We start from the raw sequence: 21,425 nt of genomic DNA on the forward strand, positions 1-21,425 counted from the left end.
TACCTGCAATCCACGATTGGTCCATTCAGAACATGCATGCTTTAATCGAGGATTGCACTAGTCTAACTAATAAAGGATGTAAGAGTGAGCAATAATCGTATTTCGGATAAAAATTATTTCCTGTTACACTTTCAATACACTTCAGGCTGCTTGCGAACGGCTAAGATGCGCAGCTGCACTGGCCACCTGGCTGTCGGTTGGCTCCCCAAAGGCAGAAAACTTTATTCTATAGCGACATCTCGAAATATGGCATCTTCACAGGAAGCGTCCCTCAAGGTGCTCTCTCCCAGCTACAGCCATGTTCACTGGAACTCATGTGAAGCTGTTTTGGATGCTATTATTAGTAATGATCTGTCCCACTGCTGCTTTTTTACCCTTCATCTGTAAAAGGCTGATGGGGTATTGTTGATACATTGCCGGGCAGACGGGCAGCACTTACACCTACGTTTGTGAACGTGATAACTCGAGAACGGGATGACGTAGGGAGCTTTATATCGATATTATAGATGCATCTACTAAAAATCTCGGACAAGTTCCAATCTCAGTGACCTTGACTTGAAGGTAAAGTTGTGCATGGGATAACTTGGGCACGTGGCAATGTAGGATTCTCAAATTAGTCTGTCTACCAGGAGGTAGGTAGCACTTTTTACACTGCAGTGTTTATGTCAAACCAAGAAACTGATAAAAGTTAAGTTTTCTTTTGGTCCATTTTACCATAAGGCAGACTGTTGTACTATTATGCTGCCTACAGATTGAGGTTTAGCACTATTTTGCTGAAATAAGCAAGATGCTGAAATCTACACTTTACACTCTACACTTTAATCACATCTTGACTGTTTTACTTTAAAGTCTGCTGTGGTGGTGTACAGAAGCAAAATTACATATAAATGCCATGTTTCACACAGCAGTGAAGCCCATCATCATCCTTAATTTGCAAGACTCTCCCTCTCTGGGATGGGAAGACTCTCTGCCTCTCTATCTCTCTTTTAACCCATCAAGTTGCTAAATAGTTGTGAGATGTTCCACCAGGTATTTTGCTGCCCATGCCCCAATTTTTCTAAACATGCTGCAGACATCAGTTCTGCGTTATTTACATTTTACTTACATTTGGAAAGTGGTTTGTGCCTCCAAAGAGCATATAGTGGCTTGCAAAAGTATTCGGCCCCCCTGAACTTTTCCACATTTTGTCACATTACAGCCACAAACATGAATCAATTTTATTGGAATTCCACGTGAAAGACCAACACAAAGTGGTGTACACGTGAGAAGTGGAATGAAAAACATCCATGATTCCAATTGCAGCAAAAGGTGGTTCTACAAAGTATTGACTCAGGGGGCTGAATAATTACGCACACCCCACTTTGCAGTTATTTATTTGTAAAAAATGTTTGAAATCATGTATGGTTTTTGTTCCGCTTCTCACGTGTACACCACTTTGTGTTGGTCTTTCACGTGGAATTCCAATAAAATGATTCATGTTTGTGGCTGTAATGTGACAAAATGTGGAAAAGTTCAAGGGGACCAAATACTTTTGCAAGCCACTGTATTTTTACCTTCTGCTTTATAACAGGGTTTTGATCTAGATGACCTGTAGATATTTTGGAAAAGTAGAAGTAAGTGAAAGAGAATTAACGCCTAAAATCTGTTGTTTTTAACCGCTACACATGCTTATGTTCTTATGCAGTCTTAATTAATTTATGAAGTCTCCTATGACCTACAAGTCATAAGCTACAAGTGACAATTATGTGACAGCACAGTGTTATAGTGGTCCTCAATGATGGCACACAACAAGAGGGGTTTTAGTTTAAACCTACTCTGGGGTTTGTACAGTCTCCCTCTTTCTCTGTGGTTTCTTTCCAGACTCTCCAGCTTTCACCCACAAAGACATGCATGTTAGGCTATGGTGTGAATGTGACCATGAATGGGTCTATGTCTTTTTATGTTGGGCCTACAATAGACCTACGACTCTGGGTGTATCCCGCCTCTTGCCCTGTGACAGATGGGATAGGCTCCAGCTCGCACTCGGATGGATGGGTAATTATAGATTACAAAGCTGATATAAAAAGTGCTTCATTAGAAAGTTGTAAAAAGGATATATTTATTAACTAAAGAGTGAAACAAACAAAATAAATAAATAACTAATAAAGATATGACTTTTTATAACAGGAGCTCAACAAAAAGATAGAGGAGAGTGAGTCGAAATTTAGAAGGGATGGGTAAAGCATGTAGAGGCTGGTTAGGGAACTCAGTATCCCATGACCATGGATGGACGACAGATGAGAAAGATGCAAAGGATGGGAAGAGCCATTATACAAGAAAACAAGGTAATCTGTGGCAAAGTAGATGCAGAAAGCTCTCTTCTGTCTCTCTCTCTCACACACACACATACACAAAGCCACCGAGAGAGAGGTAAATTGGCACTGGAGTTGAGACCTGCTGTCCTCAGTGGCTGTGTGTGGTGCCTAATGAGGCAAAGGGATGTAAAAACAGACAGCCATAATGAGATGGCTGATGGACATGCTGTGGAGAAGGAGAAACACACACAAATGCACGCACGCACGCACGCACGCACGCACGCACACACACACACACAGACGGAAAGAGAGAGAGACTAGGAACAAAACTGTAGACACATCCAGCGAGCGAAAGCTATGTGAAAGAGTTAAGGAATGCTATGAATAGAGACAGTGAGGCAGACGGAAAGAAGACCAGAAGCTGAGCGTAGAGGGGAGAAGCAGCAAAGGTTTAAGGGAAGAAAAGAGGAAAAGCTTGGAAAGCATTTTTACGTAGAGTTGTGTGAGAAGATTTTTTTATCTTTTTAAGGGAAAAAAAGAAGGAGAATCCATGAGTGAGCTAATGCTTTTCCTTTTTTTTTTTTTTTTTTTTTTTTACATATGGAGAGTAAAGTTGGAAATTCCAGCATCTTTTTCGGAAAAATCCAGCGGCCTCATTCTTGAAGTCTGACTAGCAACTTGTTATCCACAAACTGTCTGGAATTTATTTACTTCATCACGTCAAAGCACAAGCATGTCTGCTACCTAAAGCAGTAAGAGCTTTACAACATGTTCTGAAACCTCAAAATAAAGTCATGTTTGGCTTTCACTGTTGCATTTATGTCATCTGGGACATCTGTTAGCTGCCAGCAGTCTGAAGTAACTTTCTAATGGAGGGAAATGTTATTATGGTAACATCAGCAGCTTTCAGTGCAAGAAGTATTTTGCATGAAGAAAATCACATGTTGAAAGCATCGGTGGTAAGTGAAAATAATGCAGGCTGTAATTAATCTGAGAAACTGACTGCAAATTTTTGTTTGACCTTTAAGTGGGAATGGAGACAGAGCATTGCTTATAGACAAGAAGGTAATACTTGGTGATTTGATCATAGGGGACTGAGCACTACTAAAAGTGCTGGATGTGTATTTTGTGAATTCACCTACCAGCAAAAATTGGCTTTCACTAGTAAAGTAGCAAGACCACCAACAGAGTGTAGCCCAGCTAGAAAAATAGTAAAAACTAATGTTTGATGTTCTAATAATTCAAATAAACATTTTTGGTTAACTGAGAGATACATGAATTAGATGACCTGTGTTGTTTTTCTATGAGTCTCTACTGCTGCCCCACTGCAGTCACCACTGTGTTCATGTTACAGCATCAAAAATACATAAGTAACTAAGGTTTATATAGAGAGAGAGCTTTTCAAGAACAAAAGTCAAAAGTGTCCACAGATCTTAGGTCAGCTTGATGGCCGGAATCTTACAGTCGCCTTTTGTTTTAAACCTAGATCTAGGTACAGCCAACAAGGACTGATCAGAAAACCTCAGAGATCTAGACGTTACGTATTGATGTATTACCTTATCTATATATCGAAGCACCTGACTGTGGAAGGATGTGAAATTGATCACCAAAAGTTTAAATTGAACCCTAAACTTTATGGCAGTAAGGAATACAGAATGAGTATTATATGGAACTTTTAGGGGACCTGGTGATAAGCCTCATAGCAGCATTAGGGTTCAGTTGTAAGCAATCCAGGGATGATTTGCTCAAGAAAAGATACAATGAATAATAATAATAAAGTCTTGACGAAATAAATGCATGTATAACTATCTATCTCTATTTCACATTAAATTACAATATATTTAAAATGGGCATTGCTCTGCAGATCATTGAAAACAAGCAAGCATAGGTGAGCCAACATGCTTTTCAAAGCTGAACATCATTCTTAGATATCTGCGCCATTTGTGTGAGTCGAGCACATGTGTTGAGGCTAAAAGTGATTGTGCTGTAGGGATGGGTATCGAAATCCGGTTCTTTTTTCCCACTGTTTCAATTCCTTAGAATTGTTTGGCATTTTTGATTCCCTGGCTGGCTCAGATGATGGCAGTTCTCGCTGCAGTCTACCGGTAGCGTCTCCTTTCAGGCCAAGTTTGTGGTAAAAGGCTTGCACCCATTTGCCACAGCAGATGCCCCCAATTTTCAGTAAGTGAATGTGTTTAATTGTAGGCAGGGACATTACTGGATATTCTTGTGTAATTGCTACAGAATAATTTATGTTATACTTTGTTATTGCTACAGAAGAATATTTATTTTATTATTTTACATTTACAATTTTTTTTCTTGTTCAAAGAGAAGATATAAAACAAAGTTCTAAGCTAATTAGTGTTCTCCTTTTTTAAAAATAAGAATCGATAAGAGAATCGATAAAGAATCGAATCATTAAACAGAATCAAAAATGGAATCGGAATCGTGAGAATCTTATCAATACCCATCCCTATTGTTCTGTATTGTTTGTTGTCCAGAACGTGCTCAGTGGTGAGTGAGACAGTATATTTTTAGGAGTTGTGTAACAGAAAAATCAGCTAGCCATTAAGCTAACAGCCACAATATAAAATGCCATAGACTTATGCTAGCATCACTAGCATGTCGTGTGTGTGGGAAACATGGCTAGCAAGCAGCAGTTCTTGTACTTTGAAACTATGTGAGTCAATTCTGTTACTGTTAAAAGTTACTTTGGTTATGTAAGATTATCTTGATGCATTTCCAAGCATTTCCATATGCATTTCCAGAATTATTCCCTTCAGTTTCCGGCTTTAAAATAAAGTGATACATCTCAGGATGTTTATCGTGATATAATTACATTTATCCTTCAGCTAAACCAGTCGCCATGATTTACTCTGTGTTAGACTTAGTACCCAGCCAAGGAAATAGTGGAACCAGAGTGACAATATGGGAAAATACTGAATTACGACTAAAGGTAAGTAACAGAAGGAACAGAACATGCTTCAATATGAAAAACAGCACAGCAACTTGAGCTAAATCTCTCACCATTATAAGGTGATGCGTTGTTTAATTCAAAACAAGGCATCGTATGCTGTAAATGTGTTCTACCAGACAAATGTAATGATGGTATAAGGTCTAATTTAAGTACAAAATAGCATCCGATTTCAATAATACTAACGCGTAAGTAAATTCTCTCTCTATTTATTGCTGGATTCTGAATAGATGGAAAGAATGCAATGTGGGACACAGTGGGAAGACGAGGAAAAGTTCTCTTCGGGCGACCTTGAGTACGGTTACACTACACAGGTTTGTTGTTGTCTCTGCTTAACCCAGTCTCAGATGGTGTGTGAGTGTGTGTGTGTGTTTGTGTGAGAGAGAGGGTGACACAGAGAGACTAAATGTGTGCCACTGCAGTTTTCATCTTTCCTCCTTTCTGTTTTCCTGTGTGTGTTTACTTACTGGTAATTCTGCTCATTTGAGAATATATGTGTCAGTCCCTTGTTATCTTTGCAGGTTGAAGCATATGCCTGGGGGTGACATATGTACTCTGCAGGTTGTGCGCTGTGTTTGTTTAAGATGGACATAAACACTTTGGTCACTTTTCCCTGGGCCTGATCTCCAGCCTGTTTCCTTGACAACTGTTATGCCAATTAGGGGAAGTTGACTTCCAGGCGACCCTGATGCTCTAATGAGACATGCATGCACACATGCACAGGGGCAGTGTAGTGTCCTTTCGGTGCCAACTTTGGCTTTATGTGTCTTCTTACACACTTATCTCACAGATGGTAAAGGCTGGAGGACAGATATGGCACAGCAGACCGTAATCCAAAACACTCCCACATATTTGCCGAGATACGCTTATCCACTCACACGCACGGTCCCTGTGCCGCTCGCTGTCTTCTGACATTCTGAAAGGGCCACACTAGGTGTCATTCCTTATAACCAAGCCTATACATGCAAATCCAAGACAGCTTGTGTATTAACTACTACAGGCTCAGAGGTCAACAATGCACAAAGTCATCACTATCACATATTTACTGCAGCGAGAGATGACACTAAAATGAAAGGAGCACAAGAATAAGTGTGAAGGCATGACCAAACTTAATCATCAAAAATTACAGCAGTACATATTTCAAATTCAAATTAATTGTGTTGATTTGTTTGTTTGTGCTCATCATAATTGGGAATATAGGCCAGTTTTATTTATGTGTACAAACAACTCATGTAAAACAAAACCAAAACTTAACCCTAACCCTAACTTGCATGTTTGTTCAACTGCTGTCACCTCATTCACAGGTTCACACCTGCATTTAGTGTTACAATGACAGACTATGAATGCCTTCATAAGGACTTTAATACATTTAAGCCAGTATTTTTGCAGTGCTTCGTACTCAAATTTCATGTGTTTAAAGAAGCTCATCTTGGAAAATGGATTTCATTTATTAGGCGGTACGATTTTACAGAGATACATTTTGGAAATATGCCTTAAAAACATTCTCAGCTGCTGATGAGACAGAACTGAGTCATCAAATAAAATTTGGCTGAAGTGCTACATAAATTAGATAAGGCTTTAGACAGCTTCGCTACATCTTTTTTCATCGACACACATGGGAATATTTAAAAACTGAAACCCAGGATTTGAGTTCTCAGTCTCACAATGCTCCTTACACATTTGTGACACTTCTCGCTAACAAGGTGTCTATTATTACCTGGACTACATCTCCTTTCCCAGCTCTTCCTGCCACCTATTAATATGAGTTTTCACTGCCTCTAGGAGCTTTGGTAAAGACAAAAGTGAAAGATCTGCACCACTTTCCAGACAGCTCTTATAGACAGGATCTTTATCATAGTGGAGGCATAAAACTGTAGACGAAACGCGCATCAGCATCAGCGTGCCTCATCAAAATTATATATGCACATGCATGTTTGCACACACACACATACGCACCTCCATTAGCAGACTATTTTGGAGAGTGTAATTAAGACTTTGTAGCACCTCTGCAAAGGTCTCCCTTAATGGGTGAGAGGAAAAGGCATATAGACAAATCACCGTTGGCAACAAAGTGTATCACCACTGCCGCAAGAAGATTACCGTACCAGTGCCACAGCACAACACATTCATTGTGATATTAAGTAATTGCTTAATATTGCAATAAGCTCATTGATTCACTGCTCTGACTGTCATTATTTATGATTAGCGGATGTACTACCTTGAAGACTTGAAGTGCTGCATGGTTGATGATATGCACTGTCGAACAAAGCACTGGAGTGAAAGCTACACCACAGTCTGTGCTAGAGAAGCTAGCCATGTGTACTCTAAGGAGCTTGGAAAGAAAAGCGTCTGGACTTCTTTCCAAGCTCCTTAGACTACGATGACCTGGATGACTGAGAACCTTCACAGACATGTGTACCCTCATACTGTAGTTCTGCAGTCAGTATTGGGAATGTTTAACGTCCAATGCCCTATTTAAGTCTTGTCTGTGCATCGCCCTCACTGTTACAATTGTTACCCTCAGTGTCCTTATCTGAGCCCTCTACCCCATCTGCCTACTTTTACACTCACTTGTTCCCTGGACCTATTCTGGAACTGAATATTCCTCACTACACTACTTTGTTTGTCCCACAAAAAGCAATGTATGGGTGGGTTGATACAAAAAATGGTCCTCAGCTATAGTTTTGATACAAATACAAACAAATAACAGACTCTTGATACTTTTACTAAATAACAAAGGCAAAGCAGTTCCCAGCTTTCAACATTTGGCCATAACCCATCCATTCAACTATTTATTCATCCATTCTCGTAATTTTTTTAATGTATAGAGGATGAAAAGGGTGCAAGACTATCACAGCTAACACAGAGAGACTAGACTCCACGTGTAAGACCAATTTAGAATTACCAGTTAACCCTCAGGCATGTCTGTGGACACCTAGAACCTTCCTTGTGTTAACCCTCTCAAGGCAGGCGTTGCAGATTTGCAACAGTTAAAAGCTAACAACCTGATTACCCCACATACATATTTTATGCAGTATAGTCTAATGTCCATCATACATGTATTCATTCACGCATACATGCATGCAAAAGTCTATATGAACGTTTGAAGGCTTTAATGAGCATATCGCTTCAGAATCTCATATTTTTATACCATCCAAAATGAACAAAAAAAGTCAGTATCAGCCGTACTGGCAACAAATGTGAAGCATTATATTGCATTCGAGCATCTAGCAGGTTTTAGATATCTGCGAGTGATTGATACAGTAATAAGAAGAAATCATTTCCAAAGTGTAAGCCAGCAGCTGCAAGTTCTTACAGAGTTGTATTGCATCTGTAAAACCATCCAAATGTCCTGGTAAAACATATACTTGTGTTACACTTTTAAAAGTAATGTGTGTGTTTTTCTAGGCGGCAATGATTGGGTGAATTTCATAGATGTTTCAAAATTTTAGTTGCTTAACCTTTACCTAACTGAGGAATGTGTAAGATTTAGGAGGATCTCTCAGTAGAAATTGATATTGCAGTATAGTAGTCTATACATAATTTTGTTTTAATTAGTGTCCTGTATAACCACTATAAGTTAATGTTTATTCTTTTAGCTTTAAATGATACATTTAAACAGACAAACCAAGCACTGGGTCAAAGAAGATCTCAGAAAGGTTTGGGGGAGTAAGGGGTATTTGCTAAGTTGCTGCCAGATGCCACAGAATCCCACAAATTGGTCTTTGAGATCATGCTCACACTAGGTGTGGTTGCCTTCCACTGTGCTTGTGTGTGACTGTCCTCTTGCTGACCAGCACTCAAATTAGTGTTCTAGGCTTGATGTGCTTGAGTTTTTCAGTTTTGATCGGTTTTAACCCGTACTCTTGTGAAAGGAGCAACTCAACTGCTCTCCCCCTCTTGCTCACAAAACTGGATATCTGCGTTGAGGTTTCTCATGTGATGAGGGTAAAACATGTATTCCCTGACTGGTTGACAGTGGTTTTTGGACATTGTTGGCTGTGGTTGATTGAAACTGGTTGCAAAGAACGTGCTGCTCCTATTGACTGCTTTGGTTGCTAACAGACTGCTGCAGTTCCCTGTAGGTCTTTCTGTTTGTCTGCAAATACTTGCTAGCCCACAAATATAACTACTAGCCATTGGTTGCAAATGAAAATGGAGAAGGTTTGCCTGACATATAGCCAAAATCCCAACTTTTATTTTGAAGGCAAGCCTTCCATTTCTGGTTTGCGTTGCACTTTTCAGGGTTTCTTTATAAGTCAGAGAGCAGCTGCACCAATGTTTGTCCACCACTTCCATTTAAACTGCAAATGCAGCAATATACTAGCAACTAGTTGGGGAATACCACCTGGTAACAGGTCGTTCCCACTGGATCACTAACTGGTCTGTAGGCCTGCGTGACTGGGACTTTACCAAGCATTTTGCCAGTGACCATCAACCTCCAGCAATCACAACCGGTCATAGAATACTCATTTTTCTCTCTCAACTGGTGGTTTTCAGATGGTTGCAGACCAATCTCTAGGCCTATGTGACTGAGGCTTTAGCCACATGACCCTACACTGTTGCCATCGCCATCAAACCTTCAAAATGGCAGACAAGTTAACAGCACATGGTTAGGTCACATGTTTGCAAAACCTCAACTGAAGAAAAGCACTCTTGCATAGCATTCTCGGTTATTTAATACCGAGATGTCGAGAAAGCACTCAGGTTTCATGCTTGGGCACAGTGTTGCCAGCATTTTAGATTGTGCATCTGTAAGAATGAGAGGGTCTGCTTGACTCGAATTGACGACCGTTTTGTTGTTAAGACACCTGTTCTTATGACCAGGGCATTGTCTCCTGAAACGTGCAGTGTATCTTCACACTAAAAACTAACAATTCAGATTTTATGAACTTGAAGTCCATCGCCTAAAATTTAAATGAGTTCCTACGAAAAAAGAAAGAAAAAATTAAGAGAAAATAAAGAAAGAAAACGCTGTTATTTTAAACAATAGCCTCTTGCACTAAAACACAAGCGAGCTGCTTATCGTTTAAAGGTGGCTGTACAACAGATGTTGTGAATAAATGTCTTTTGTTGGGTGAACTGAATGTTTTAAAGCGAACACGTGTTTAAGGAAAGTAGAGGTTTGCATAGTTTCAAAGCAGCTCTTAGTTTCAGCCTCTGTTTTAGCTCGAATATAAAGACAATATGGAGCTAATATTAATTTATGAAAACTCTCATCAAGTTGTTTTTACTAACTGCTCAGTATTAAGCACTACACTAATGCAATAACTCCCAATCCTACTTATAATTACCATTAGTTAGCATTTCTGGCAAGAAGTATCCTCTACATATCTCTGCTTATCATAAATTTACCTCCAGTATGTCTTCCAATAAACCCGTGCTTTCACTCCTATCATACTGAGATTTTTTTCCCCCACACCATTGAGGATTTTTTGCCATAAACTACCCAAGTCAGGGAGGAGTAAACCAAGGAGCAACACTGCTGGGAACCTGGGAGAGTGCGAGGAAGGCAAAATAGAGAAAGCAAGAAAGAGAGAGGGAGAATCAGACAGAGCACACCCATCCTGAAGTGAGCAAAGCAAACTTTCAAGAAGAAAGTCACCCAGATGCCACGCGTGGGAGGCAAAACCTTATTTATTTATTTCTGTTTATCTGGCTGTCAGTAATTTATTCTGAATGCGCTGTTTAAAATACTCCTTCTCCCTCTGTTTCTCTCTCTCTACCCCACAGATGAGAGGGGGGCTGTGACAGGGCTGCGCATTCCCTTCTCCTATATTGTCTAACAAATATCTAAAAGGGGAGGCAGAGAGCACAGCGGCACTTGTTCTTTCTCAAGCGCTGAACTTAGACAAAGAGGTGTGGAAGGATTTGTTGCACCGCACCTGCATAACAGTCGGAGATTGGTTCCTTGCGCGGTGGGTCGCGGTAAAACAAAAAGCAAACAGGAGCGCACACAGAAAACAGATGCGCACGCACGCACATCTACGAATGCATGCAAACGGCACGCTCAACGCAGGTTTCATTTGCAAAGATTAAAGTCTGCAGTGTGTTCAGTGTCGGACCAACACACAAAAACATGTGCACACAAACACACACACACACGTAACAACACCTGGGTGTGTAAATGCTAAGTGTTGTTGTGGCCTGAAGCATGCTACCTGCTGTTTTTGCATCTCTCTTTCTCCTTTTCTCTCTCTCTCTATTTCTTTTTCTCTCTTATGCACACACACACTCACAATGAGTGATGACATGACACAAAGCCTGATGAAACGATATGTAGGAGCTCCTTCAGCAGAGAGGGCTCACCTTACACACACACACTCATGCACAAATGAAATCTCATCATATTCAGATAGAGAAGACAGGATTACCCGCGGCTGATTGCTGGATGAGAACATGTAGGAAGGGAATTGAATCCCATTCAGTCGGTGGGTGTGTGCTACCCGTTTTCTTTGACCTCTGTGTGACTTACTTTCTATTCAGCTCAAATGAAACAATTTCCCCATTTGATGATTTCATTTTGGGGCATCTGGAAATCTCTGTATGACCTGTGTACATTAATGTGACGCTTGAAATATGTCCGATTTCAGTCCTTTAATTAACCCCAGATGATGTTCGTTTATGTGGGAAATGCCTAATTCAATCATGCATCATTTTACCTGACATATATTCATTCACTCCTCTGTCTGTCTGCTTTTGTTAGTGTGCTTACCCCTTTGTTAGCTATCGACTTACAATGTTCATAAGTGTGAGAAGGTACTTTTGAACATGCTCCTTCCCGTGAAACTGGACCACTGAGTCGTCTACGCCCAGCAGCACCTCGATGTTGTAGGCTCTGTCAGAGGTCTGTCTGCGCATTCGCCCTGCTCGCGTGTGGTTGATGCTCTGCTCCACACCACGGTACAGAGACTCCAGATCCATCAGGCCACCAAGATCTGCGCCTAGAAACAGAAGGCACATCAATACGGTGTTGTGAAAAACTAACATACATCATGGTTTGCTTTTTGGCTGATTTTGCTTACAGCCTTTTAAAGAAGCCTCTACTCCAGTCCTACAATAGCACTTTCAGTGTTTCAACATAAACAGCAATATTAGAGTTTGTACAATTCTAGTGAGCTTGAAAGTCAGTATTTGAAAAGACCACTTTATTCTTCAACATAGTCCGAACTCGCTTAGAAACGCTGTCTTGAAGATTTTTAAGTAGTATTAAAGTCTTCAACCTTCAGGCTCTGTGGAGGCCAATACATGACTGATAGTGGTCCATTGTGTGCTTTTCTATCCAGCTATGCTTTTACTGTGTTGGCAGTGTATTTGGGATTATTGTCATGCTGAAAAATGATGCAGTTGCCAATCACATCCTTTTTTGTATTTTATAATTCCATCAATTTTGACAAGATGTTCCCTTCCCAAGACTGTGAACATTTCTGATGAGTCTTCAGTGAACAGCAGCTGGATAAGGTGAAGAGCCAGATGGATCTCTCAGGTCTTGTGCAATGTCTTTGCTAAAAGATTTTTAGACACTTTTCATCTGCTGTAGATAGATTTTTATGCCTGCCACCTCTTCTTCACTTCGCCCAGTTTCCTTAAAATTTTGAATGGCACACTGCACACCATCCTGAGTTGAGTCAGGTTAACTTGTTTGCTTTTTTTTGCTCCAAAAATCCAATTTTATGCCCGTTAAACTGTCATGTCCAGCATTTTTTTAGGTTAAACTAAGAAACTGAATTAAATTCTTTTGCAGCAGGCTGCTTGTCACAAAGGGTCCAAAAATACAATTTAAAACAGGTTCTTGGCTAAGATGTCAGTTATGTGTAGACACTGATTCATCCCTTGAGTTAGTTGCGTTTTTTGTGCTATGTGTTATGCGACTAGAAAACAAACAAAGAAAAAAAAATCCCCTGAAAACGTCTTGATTCACGCTCAATCATCCAGATAAGGACATCCCATGAAGTCGATTCTGTTTATCTGGATGTCACATTTTCAGCGGGAGAAACGTTTCATGACTCATCCAAGTGACTTCTTCAGTCTTAGCTGACTGCAGGTTTCCCCAACATAAAAATGGTCAAGTACAAGGACTGGACTGAAAATGAGTGAAAAAGCAGCATTTGTCCTTCTTAAAGCCTGGAGAATTATTGGTCAAGACCACTTTTAAAAAATACAAGAAAGTCTGGCTCCTTGGAAGCAAAATATAAAGAAATGAGGGGGTGGTTCAAGACTTTTGCACAGTACTGTATGTACACTCCTTAAAATCTGCTCAGCTCAGCTGGTGTGTGCCTGCTTCTGCCTGCTACACTTTTGTAAACACAATATGCTTACTGTCTGTGTGCTGTTCGTGTTCACATCCATATGCACGTGTACTTATCTGTGCACTCGCATGTTGATGTCTGTATGTCTGTCTCTCATTTCCTTTCCAAGACACCAGTTGATAGACTCGAGCATGTGCGTCCCTTGTAGCTGGTGGTAACGGTGCAGCTATCCTTCACAGATCCTTTCCTAATCAACCAAATATTTCTACTCCCATCTGAATAAAAGGAACAGATGGTGCTTGCTAAACACATGGATTAAGACAGCTCCCTTACACAAGGGGTTGCCCACCCTGCACTCTTCTTGGCTTGCTATATGCTCGAAAAAAATGCAAATCGCACCAGAAACTGAATTTAAGGTTATGCTGTCAAAGAAGATGCAACATAAAGCAGCCCTGATTTGTTCAGATCGCTAATTACATCCAGGTATGTCGGGCTAAGCGCTGTGTTTTGAGTCTTTTTGGATAAACTCCAATCCTGCCTCAAAAAAAAAGAAGAAGAAGAAAGCTTTTATTAAGTTTGAAATGTCAGATCTGATCATCTTTCTTCCTCCATTTTAAGTGAGGCAGACTCAGTGAGGCTACAGAAGATAAACTGTCCTGTCTCCAGAGCCAAGGCCATCCTTCCCTAACGCGCTGTCCTTCTTCACACAACCCAACCCCGGTCTCCTTTTCTCTTTCATCCTCCTCGTATATGCGAGCATCGCGCGGCCTTGCTCGTAAGGAAGCCATGGAAGGCCAAGCCGTGCAGTCTGGAACATGTGGTCTCAGTGGATTCAACAAAGCGCTATTCTCACTGACTCCAGCCAAGGCCTCCCACAGCCAAGGATGACACATAGCACAACTCAAAGAGTGGCGTGTGTGCGTAAGAGAGAGTGTTTACAGGTGTTTGTTTGTGTGTGTGTGTGTGTGTGTGTGTGTGTGTGTGTGTGTGTGTGTGTGTGTGTGTGTGTGTGTGTGTGTGAGCGCTCTGTGGACAAACATTTCCAATTGGGCAATAAATCATTGTGCCAACAGGCACTTTAATTTAGTTGAAACTGGGCTGCATGGTTGAGAAACTGTAATAGCTGTACAGTTTGTGACTGTAGACACAGGCATAGACATCTTTATTCATATTCAGAACATGCATTTGTTACCATCAGTTAAAAAGGGGGGAAATGCAGATGTCTCCATAATGTTACCAATAGGGGCAGGTCTTATTTTTCCTTACAAACAAAATATAATGTGAATTTTGCACTCATATAGTTACTTTGAGACAAGTGTAAGCACCCCCGCCATACATGGTAAAGCTCTGGTTCTGTGTGCACGCCAGCAGCTTGATGAAACCAGAAGGGGAAAAGATGAAGACATTTTTCTTGTGTCAAAGCTAATTTCTAAACCACCAGGTTACATTTTTCCGTTTACTTGGAGAAGCGTACTTTGCTAACTTCTCCTTCTTTGGACAGCTAACTTCAGCAGTCGCCATCTGCCTCCATCTCCAGCATCCTCCTCTGTCACGCCATCCCTCTCTATGCCCTCCTTAACTACATCAATGAATCTCCTTTGTGGTCTTTTCTCTCCTGCCTGGCAGCTCCATATTCAGCATCCTTTGTCCAGTATACCCACTATTCCTCCTCTGCAAATGTCCAAACCATCTCATCCTCGCCTCTCTAAGTTTGTCTCCAAACCCCTCAACCTGAGCTGTCCCTCTTATATTCTCATTTCTAATCTTGTCCATTCTGCTCAATCAGGAAGCTTACTAACCAGTCTTAAGATAGCTTTCTGTCAGCTTCAGTAGCATACTTGAAACGTTTGCTGCATGAGTCCCAAAATATGTACCCAAAAACATACAAGTGGCATGTTTTGAATTTTCATTTTCGAGCAGAAATTAACAGAAGTCTTCATGATGCGAGCATAAGCTATTAAAGCTTAGGGATTGTCTAAATTAATCAAAATGCCTACATGATTAGATGCCATGTGCACACTTAGAGTAAAAAACAAACAAACAAAAACAAAACAAATAAACCGAAAAAACACCCACAAAAGAAAACAGAAAAGAAAAGCCTGCTTGTGTGCATCAGGAACGATAACATTAAACTGGAAAAGATCTACAGCGGTGCAGAACGCCTGAGAGCCTGCCTGCTTCATATTCCAATTATTGTCACCTGGTGCCTAATTTTGTTTTTTTTGTGTTTGTGTTGTCTTGTACATCACAATGCAGAAATAATGCTGATGCAGAAATAGCAAAAACGTGTGCATAAAAATCCCCCCGACTTGCAGGAAATGAAGTATTTGATGCTAAAAACATCCTGTGGGAGGACCCCTAGATTGCATTCAGCTTCATTGGGAGGTGCTGCATACGAATCTCCATTCAACATGTGCCACAAGGGGTGCAGCTGGACTGCCGCTGCTTGGACACATATGGTGCTGAGTAGAGGGGGGAAAAAAGAAAAAGGAAGCAAAACAAGACGGAGATAAAGGGAAGACGAGGCGAGAGAAAGAGAGATCTGCCACCTTGTCTCCCAATCAGCAAGGGGCATTCTGATTTCCCACTCCCTCTTATGCAACGTTTCCAAGACAACGGGCTCATGGGTAAAACAATAACCACGTGGTTAACATTGGCTCCTGAGTTGCTAACAGAATTAATCTGAAAGTCTGACTATTATCCCATATCTGCCCACATTCCAGTGAGTGACAGAATACAAGCAGAGAAACAGGAGGTGGGGGGCAAAGACAGGCAGCATTATCCGGAAAGAATTAAAAGATTTTTTTTTTGTCTTTCCACACATACTTTTGTTCTGTTTCATAGCACATTTCACACAGACACTGAGCATTTCTTCTCCTTGTTAGCAGTGGAAGCTGAACTTAAGGCGGTGTACTTTTCACAACAACCCTTGGCTCTTCCTCGTTATAGCTGCCTTTAACGAGGCTGATGTCACAACCACACCATCTGCTTCTAAAGACAGGTCCAGATATTTTTACCTTTTGCTTATGTAATGTTAAGGGAAAAAAGTACAGGAACAAAAAAAAAAGTATTGTGTTCTCACTTTTAGTTCTGTGTCGCCACAAAATTGCAGTACCTTGAAAACAGTGAGTACAACAGTGCAGGGACATTGCATAACACCGGACCACAACTGTACGGAGAGTGGATGAGAGAAATAACTCAAAGTGACAAAAGCAGAGTGGCGAACAATAAATGACTAAACCAAACAAGGTTGACTTTTTAAACCTGTTGTTTCATCCCACTTCTGTCCTTGCTTACTCTTGCTGCAACACTATGTTTCTCTCTCTTGCTTCAGCTGTTTAGGAGCAAGATTTTCAGAGAAAAGCGCGGAGGAATAAACTGCAGGAGAGATCAAGGGAGGTGGTAAGAGAGGTGAGATGTAGAGCTGAGGGGGTGTGATGGATGGATGAGAGGGAGAGCAAGAGAGAGATGAGACCAGAAGGACCTTGGCTGTTGTGAGTTCCGCTTCAAGTTCCTGCAGTGATGGAGAAATTCGCTCTCTTCAAGAGCAACAACCTGTCTTGAGTCTGTCTGTGTGACTGCAGGCGAAGCGTCGGGGTGCACTGCTGTGTTTCTCACAGCTTACAGCAGGCATTAGCCTCTGAAGCCAAACGGTTAACACTATCAACCTGTGTATAGGGATCTGATCGTAACAATGCTTTTACTGTCCTTTACACAGTGTCAGGCTGAACCCTAACTATCCTCCTCCTCCTACACGCACACAAACACACACACACTCCTTCATTTGTTTTCTACCTGCGGCTCTCCTCTTTCTGATGTGCCTACCCATTATTAGTGCTCATTTACATTCTCACACTACCGTCAGTGTTCCTGTACGCCATACCTCCATGCCCCCAACTGTCACATGCACACCTCTCAACCTAAACACAAGCTTCCCCACACACACACACACACACACACACACACACACACACACACACACGCACACACACAGAGCTCTTGCTCTCCCAGTGTTTTTATTCAGGTGGGGTATAGACCGTGGCCTTATTAGGAGACAAAGGTTCTTTGTCTTTCAACCTTTGCAAAATGTCAAGAATGTCTAGGTGCCCACTGCCCGGGGCTGGGGTGGGGAGTGGAGGGGGGGGGGGGGGGGGGAGTGTTGGTGAGGGGAGGTGAGAGATCCAGTCCAGCGGTGACTACAAGCCACAACAAGAGAGGGCGTGAATGGTGATGATAATTCAGGTCAAGCCACATTTTACTACAGAGCAGCGGCCTTTGGTTTAAAAGCAGCTGGGTGTGACGCATCACTCTGATGGAACTGACCTATAATGGTCACTCTGGCCAGGTTAGAGATAGATGTGGATGACAGAGGGAGAGAAAGAGTGCATTTGGATTATATTGCATGTTATGGACCAGACAAAGAGCGATTCAGAAGACCCTTATGAAAAGGATATCGAGGGTCGGGGGTCGGGGAACGGGTCCTGACTGTCATCTGCGCTTATGCGCCGAGTGGCAGTTCAGAGTACCCAGCCTTCTTAGAGTCCCTGGGGGGGGAGTGGGGGGTGCTGGAAGGTGCTCCACCTTGAGACTCTGTTGTCCTGCTGGGAGACTTCAATGTTCAATGCTCACGTGGGTAACGACAGCGAGACCTGGAGGGGGGTGATTGGGAGGAACGGCCTCCCTGATCTGAACCCGAGCGGTGCTTTGTTATTGGACTTCTGTGCTAATCACAGTTTGGCCATAACGAACACCCTGTTCGAACATAAGAGTGTCCATAAGTGCACGTGGCACCAGGACGCTCTAGGCCGTAGGTCGATGATCGATTTTGTAATCGTATCACCAGACCTGCAACCATATGTTCTGGACACTCGGGTAAAGAGAGGGGCTGAGCTGTCAACTGATCACCACCTGGTGGTGAGTTGGATAAGGTGGCGGGGGAGGACGCTGGACAGACCTGGTGCACCTAAATGCGTAGTGAGGGTGTGCTGGGAACGTCTAGCACAGGCCCCAGTCCGCGAGATCTTCAACGCACACCTCCGGCAGAGCTTCAACAGCATTCCGAGGGAGACTGGGGACATTGAGTCCGAATGGACCATGTTCAGCGTCTCCATTGCCGAAGGTGCTGCATTGAGCTGCGGCCACAAGGTGGTTGGTGCCTGCCGTGGTGGTAATCCCCGAACCAAATGGTGGACACCAGAGGTGAAGGGAGCCACCAGGCTGAAGAAGGAGTCCTATCGGGCTTGGTTAGCCTGTGGGACTCCGGAGGCAGCCGACAGGTATCGACAGGCCAAGCGGAATGCGGCTTGGGCAGTGGCTGAAGCAAAAACTCGGGTGTGGGAGGAGTTCGGAGAGGCCATGGAAAAAGACTTTCGGACTGCCTCGACGAGATTCTGGCAAACCGTCAGGCGTCTCAGGAGGGGAAAGCGGTGCTCTACCTGCACTGTGTATAGTGCTGGCGGAGCGCTGCTGACGTCGACTGAGAAAATTGTCAGGCGGTGGAAGGAATACTTCGAGGACCTCCTTAATCCCACTGACACGTCTTCCGAGGAGGAAGCAGAGTCTGGGGATGAGGGGAATGACCCGCCAATTTCCAGGGGCGAGGTCACTGAGGCAGTTAAACAACTCCTTGGTGGCAGAGCCCCTGGTGTTGATGAGGTCCGCCCCCGAGTTCCTGAAGGCTCTGGACGTTGTAGGGCTGTCCTGGTTGACATGCCTCTGCAATGTTGTGTGGAGATCAGGGGCAGTACCTGTGGACTGGCAGACTGGGGTGGTGGTCCCCATCTTTAAGAAGGGGGACCGGAGGGTGTGTTCCAACTACAGGGGGATCACAGTCCTCAGCCTCCTTGGGAAAGTCTATGCCAGGGTGCTGGAAAGGAGAGTTCGTCCGCTCTTCGAACCTCGGATACAGGAGGAACAATGCGGTTTTCGTCCTGGTCGCGGAACACTGGACCAGCTCTTTATCCTCTCGTGGATACTTGAGGGTGCATGGGAGTTTGCCCAACCAGTCTACATGTGTTTTGTGGACTTGGAGAAGGCATTCGACCGTGTCCCTCGGGGTGTCCTGTGGGAGGTGTTGCGGGAGTATGGGGTGTCTGGCCCATTGCTACGGGCCATTCGATCCCTATACAACCGTTGCAAGAGCTTGGTTCGCATTGCCGGCAATAAGTCGGACTCGTTCCCGGTGGGTGATGGGCTCCGCCAGGGCTGCCCTTTGTCTCCGGTTCTGTTCATAATTTTTATGGACAGGATTTCTAGGCGCAGCCAAGTGGCGGAGGGCTTTCGCTTTGGTGGCCTCAGAATCTCATCTCTGATTTTTTGCGGATGATGTGGTTCTGTTGGCTTCATCGGGTGAGGGTCTCCAGCTCGCACTGGAACGGTTCGCAGCCGAGTGTGAAGCAGCGGGAATGAGGATCAGCACCTCCAAATCTGAGGCCATGGTTCTCAGCCGGAAAAGGGTGGAGTGCCCACTCCGGGTCGGGGATGAGTTCCTGCCCCAAGTGGAGGAGTTCAAGTATCTCGGGGTCTTGTTCGAGAGTGATGGGAGAAGGGAGCCGGAGATCGACAGACGGATTGGGGCTGCAGCTGCAGTAATGCAGACGCTGCACCGGTCCGTCGTGGTGAAGAGGGAGCTGAGTGTAAAAGCAAAGCTCTCAATTTACCGGTCGATCTACGTCCCTACCCTCACCTACCCACGAGCTGTGGGTAGTGACCGAAAGAACGAGATCGCGGATACAAGCGGCAGAAATGAGCTTCCTCCGAAGGGTGGCTGGCCTCTCCGTTAGAGATAGGGTGAGAAGTTTGGCCATCCGGGAGGGGCTCAGAGTAGAGCAGCTGCTGCTCCACATCGAAAGGAGCCAGCTGAGGTGGTTCAGGCATCTGACAAGGATGCCCCCTGGGCGCCTCCTGGGTGAGGTGTTCCAGGCATGTCCCACCGGGAGGAGGCCCCGGGGCAGACCCAGGACAGGCTGGAGAGATTATATCTCTCAGCTGGCCTGGGAACGCCTTGGTATTCCCCCGGATAAGCTGGAGGAGGTGGCTGGGGAGAGGGAGGTCTGGGCCTCTTTGCTTAGGCTGCTGCCCCCGCGACCCGGCCTCGGATAAAGCGGATGAAGATGGATGGATGGGTTATGGATGTATTAGAGCTACGGCATGGTGGCTTTCTGAAACCAACACTTTTTCAGACCTGAGCTTGAGCACATTCCTCTGCCTCTTCATTCTATCTGAAGTTCCCAGGTGGAACACCTGGAGTGCCTCCAACCCTGACTTATAATCTAAGATGGTGCCAGTGCATCTAAACATTAATAAATAAACATTAATAAATAGTTCCTAACTTTTTCTCCCCCCATTGGCCAATTTACACATGCTCTTTAAATGACAGTAACTTTGTTATTTTTTGTGCTAGAGACAAAATTCAAAAGGTTTCAGAAAGAAGAAAAGGTCATCTTTACTGGGGATATTATTATCAATGTGTCATGGTAACAGAAAGCATTCGCAAGGTACTGCTGTCTGAACACAGGCAGAAAAATCAGGGCTAAGGCCAAAAAGTAAAATGGGAAGCAGCACCTTCAGATTTCAGGAACCAGCTCCCAGTTAGGAGGTGGGAGGCATACACCCTCTCTACTTTTAACCAGACGTGTTAACCTTAACCCTGTGTGATTCAGAGCATTTTTGAGTTTGTATGTATTATTTTACATTGCTTAGCAGTATCATTATCATATCATAAAATATCTCAAAAGCTTCTGTGCCATATACAGTAAGATGGGTCCACAGCATAGAGAACATAAGCTTGGTTATTTTGTTAGCTTTGATCTCTTTTTGTGGCGTAGGACTGCATCTAACTGTCAATAAAATCCACACATCTACACTGGTAAGATTATGTATTTGTGACTTGCTAAATAGGCCGTACGC

General features: G+C 43.2%; 1 protein-coding gene across 3 annotated transcripts in view; it reads right to left on the bottom strand.

The window, feature by feature from the left end:
* Positions 1-21,425, bottom strand: part of LOC309687539 (A disintegrin and metalloproteinase with thrombospondin motifs 2-like) — a 145,406-nt gene that overhangs the window by 24,828 nt on the left and 99,153 nt on the right. For all 3 annotated transcript variants that reach the window (XM_082502587.1, XM_082502586.1, XM_082502588.1), the window contains one exon: positions 12,007-12,212. In XM_082502587.1, coding sequence (XP_082358713.1) covers positions 12,007-12,212 — 206 coding nt within the window. The remainder of the gene's footprint in view (positions 1-12,006; positions 12,213-21,425) is intronic.

The sequence above is a fragment of the Aulonocara stuartgranti genome, assembly GCF_965226115.1.
Source record: "Aulonocara stuartgranti genome assembly, chromosome: 2".
NCBI lineage: Eukaryota > Metazoa > Chordata > Actinopteri > Cichliformes > Cichlidae > Aulonocara > Aulonocara stuartgranti.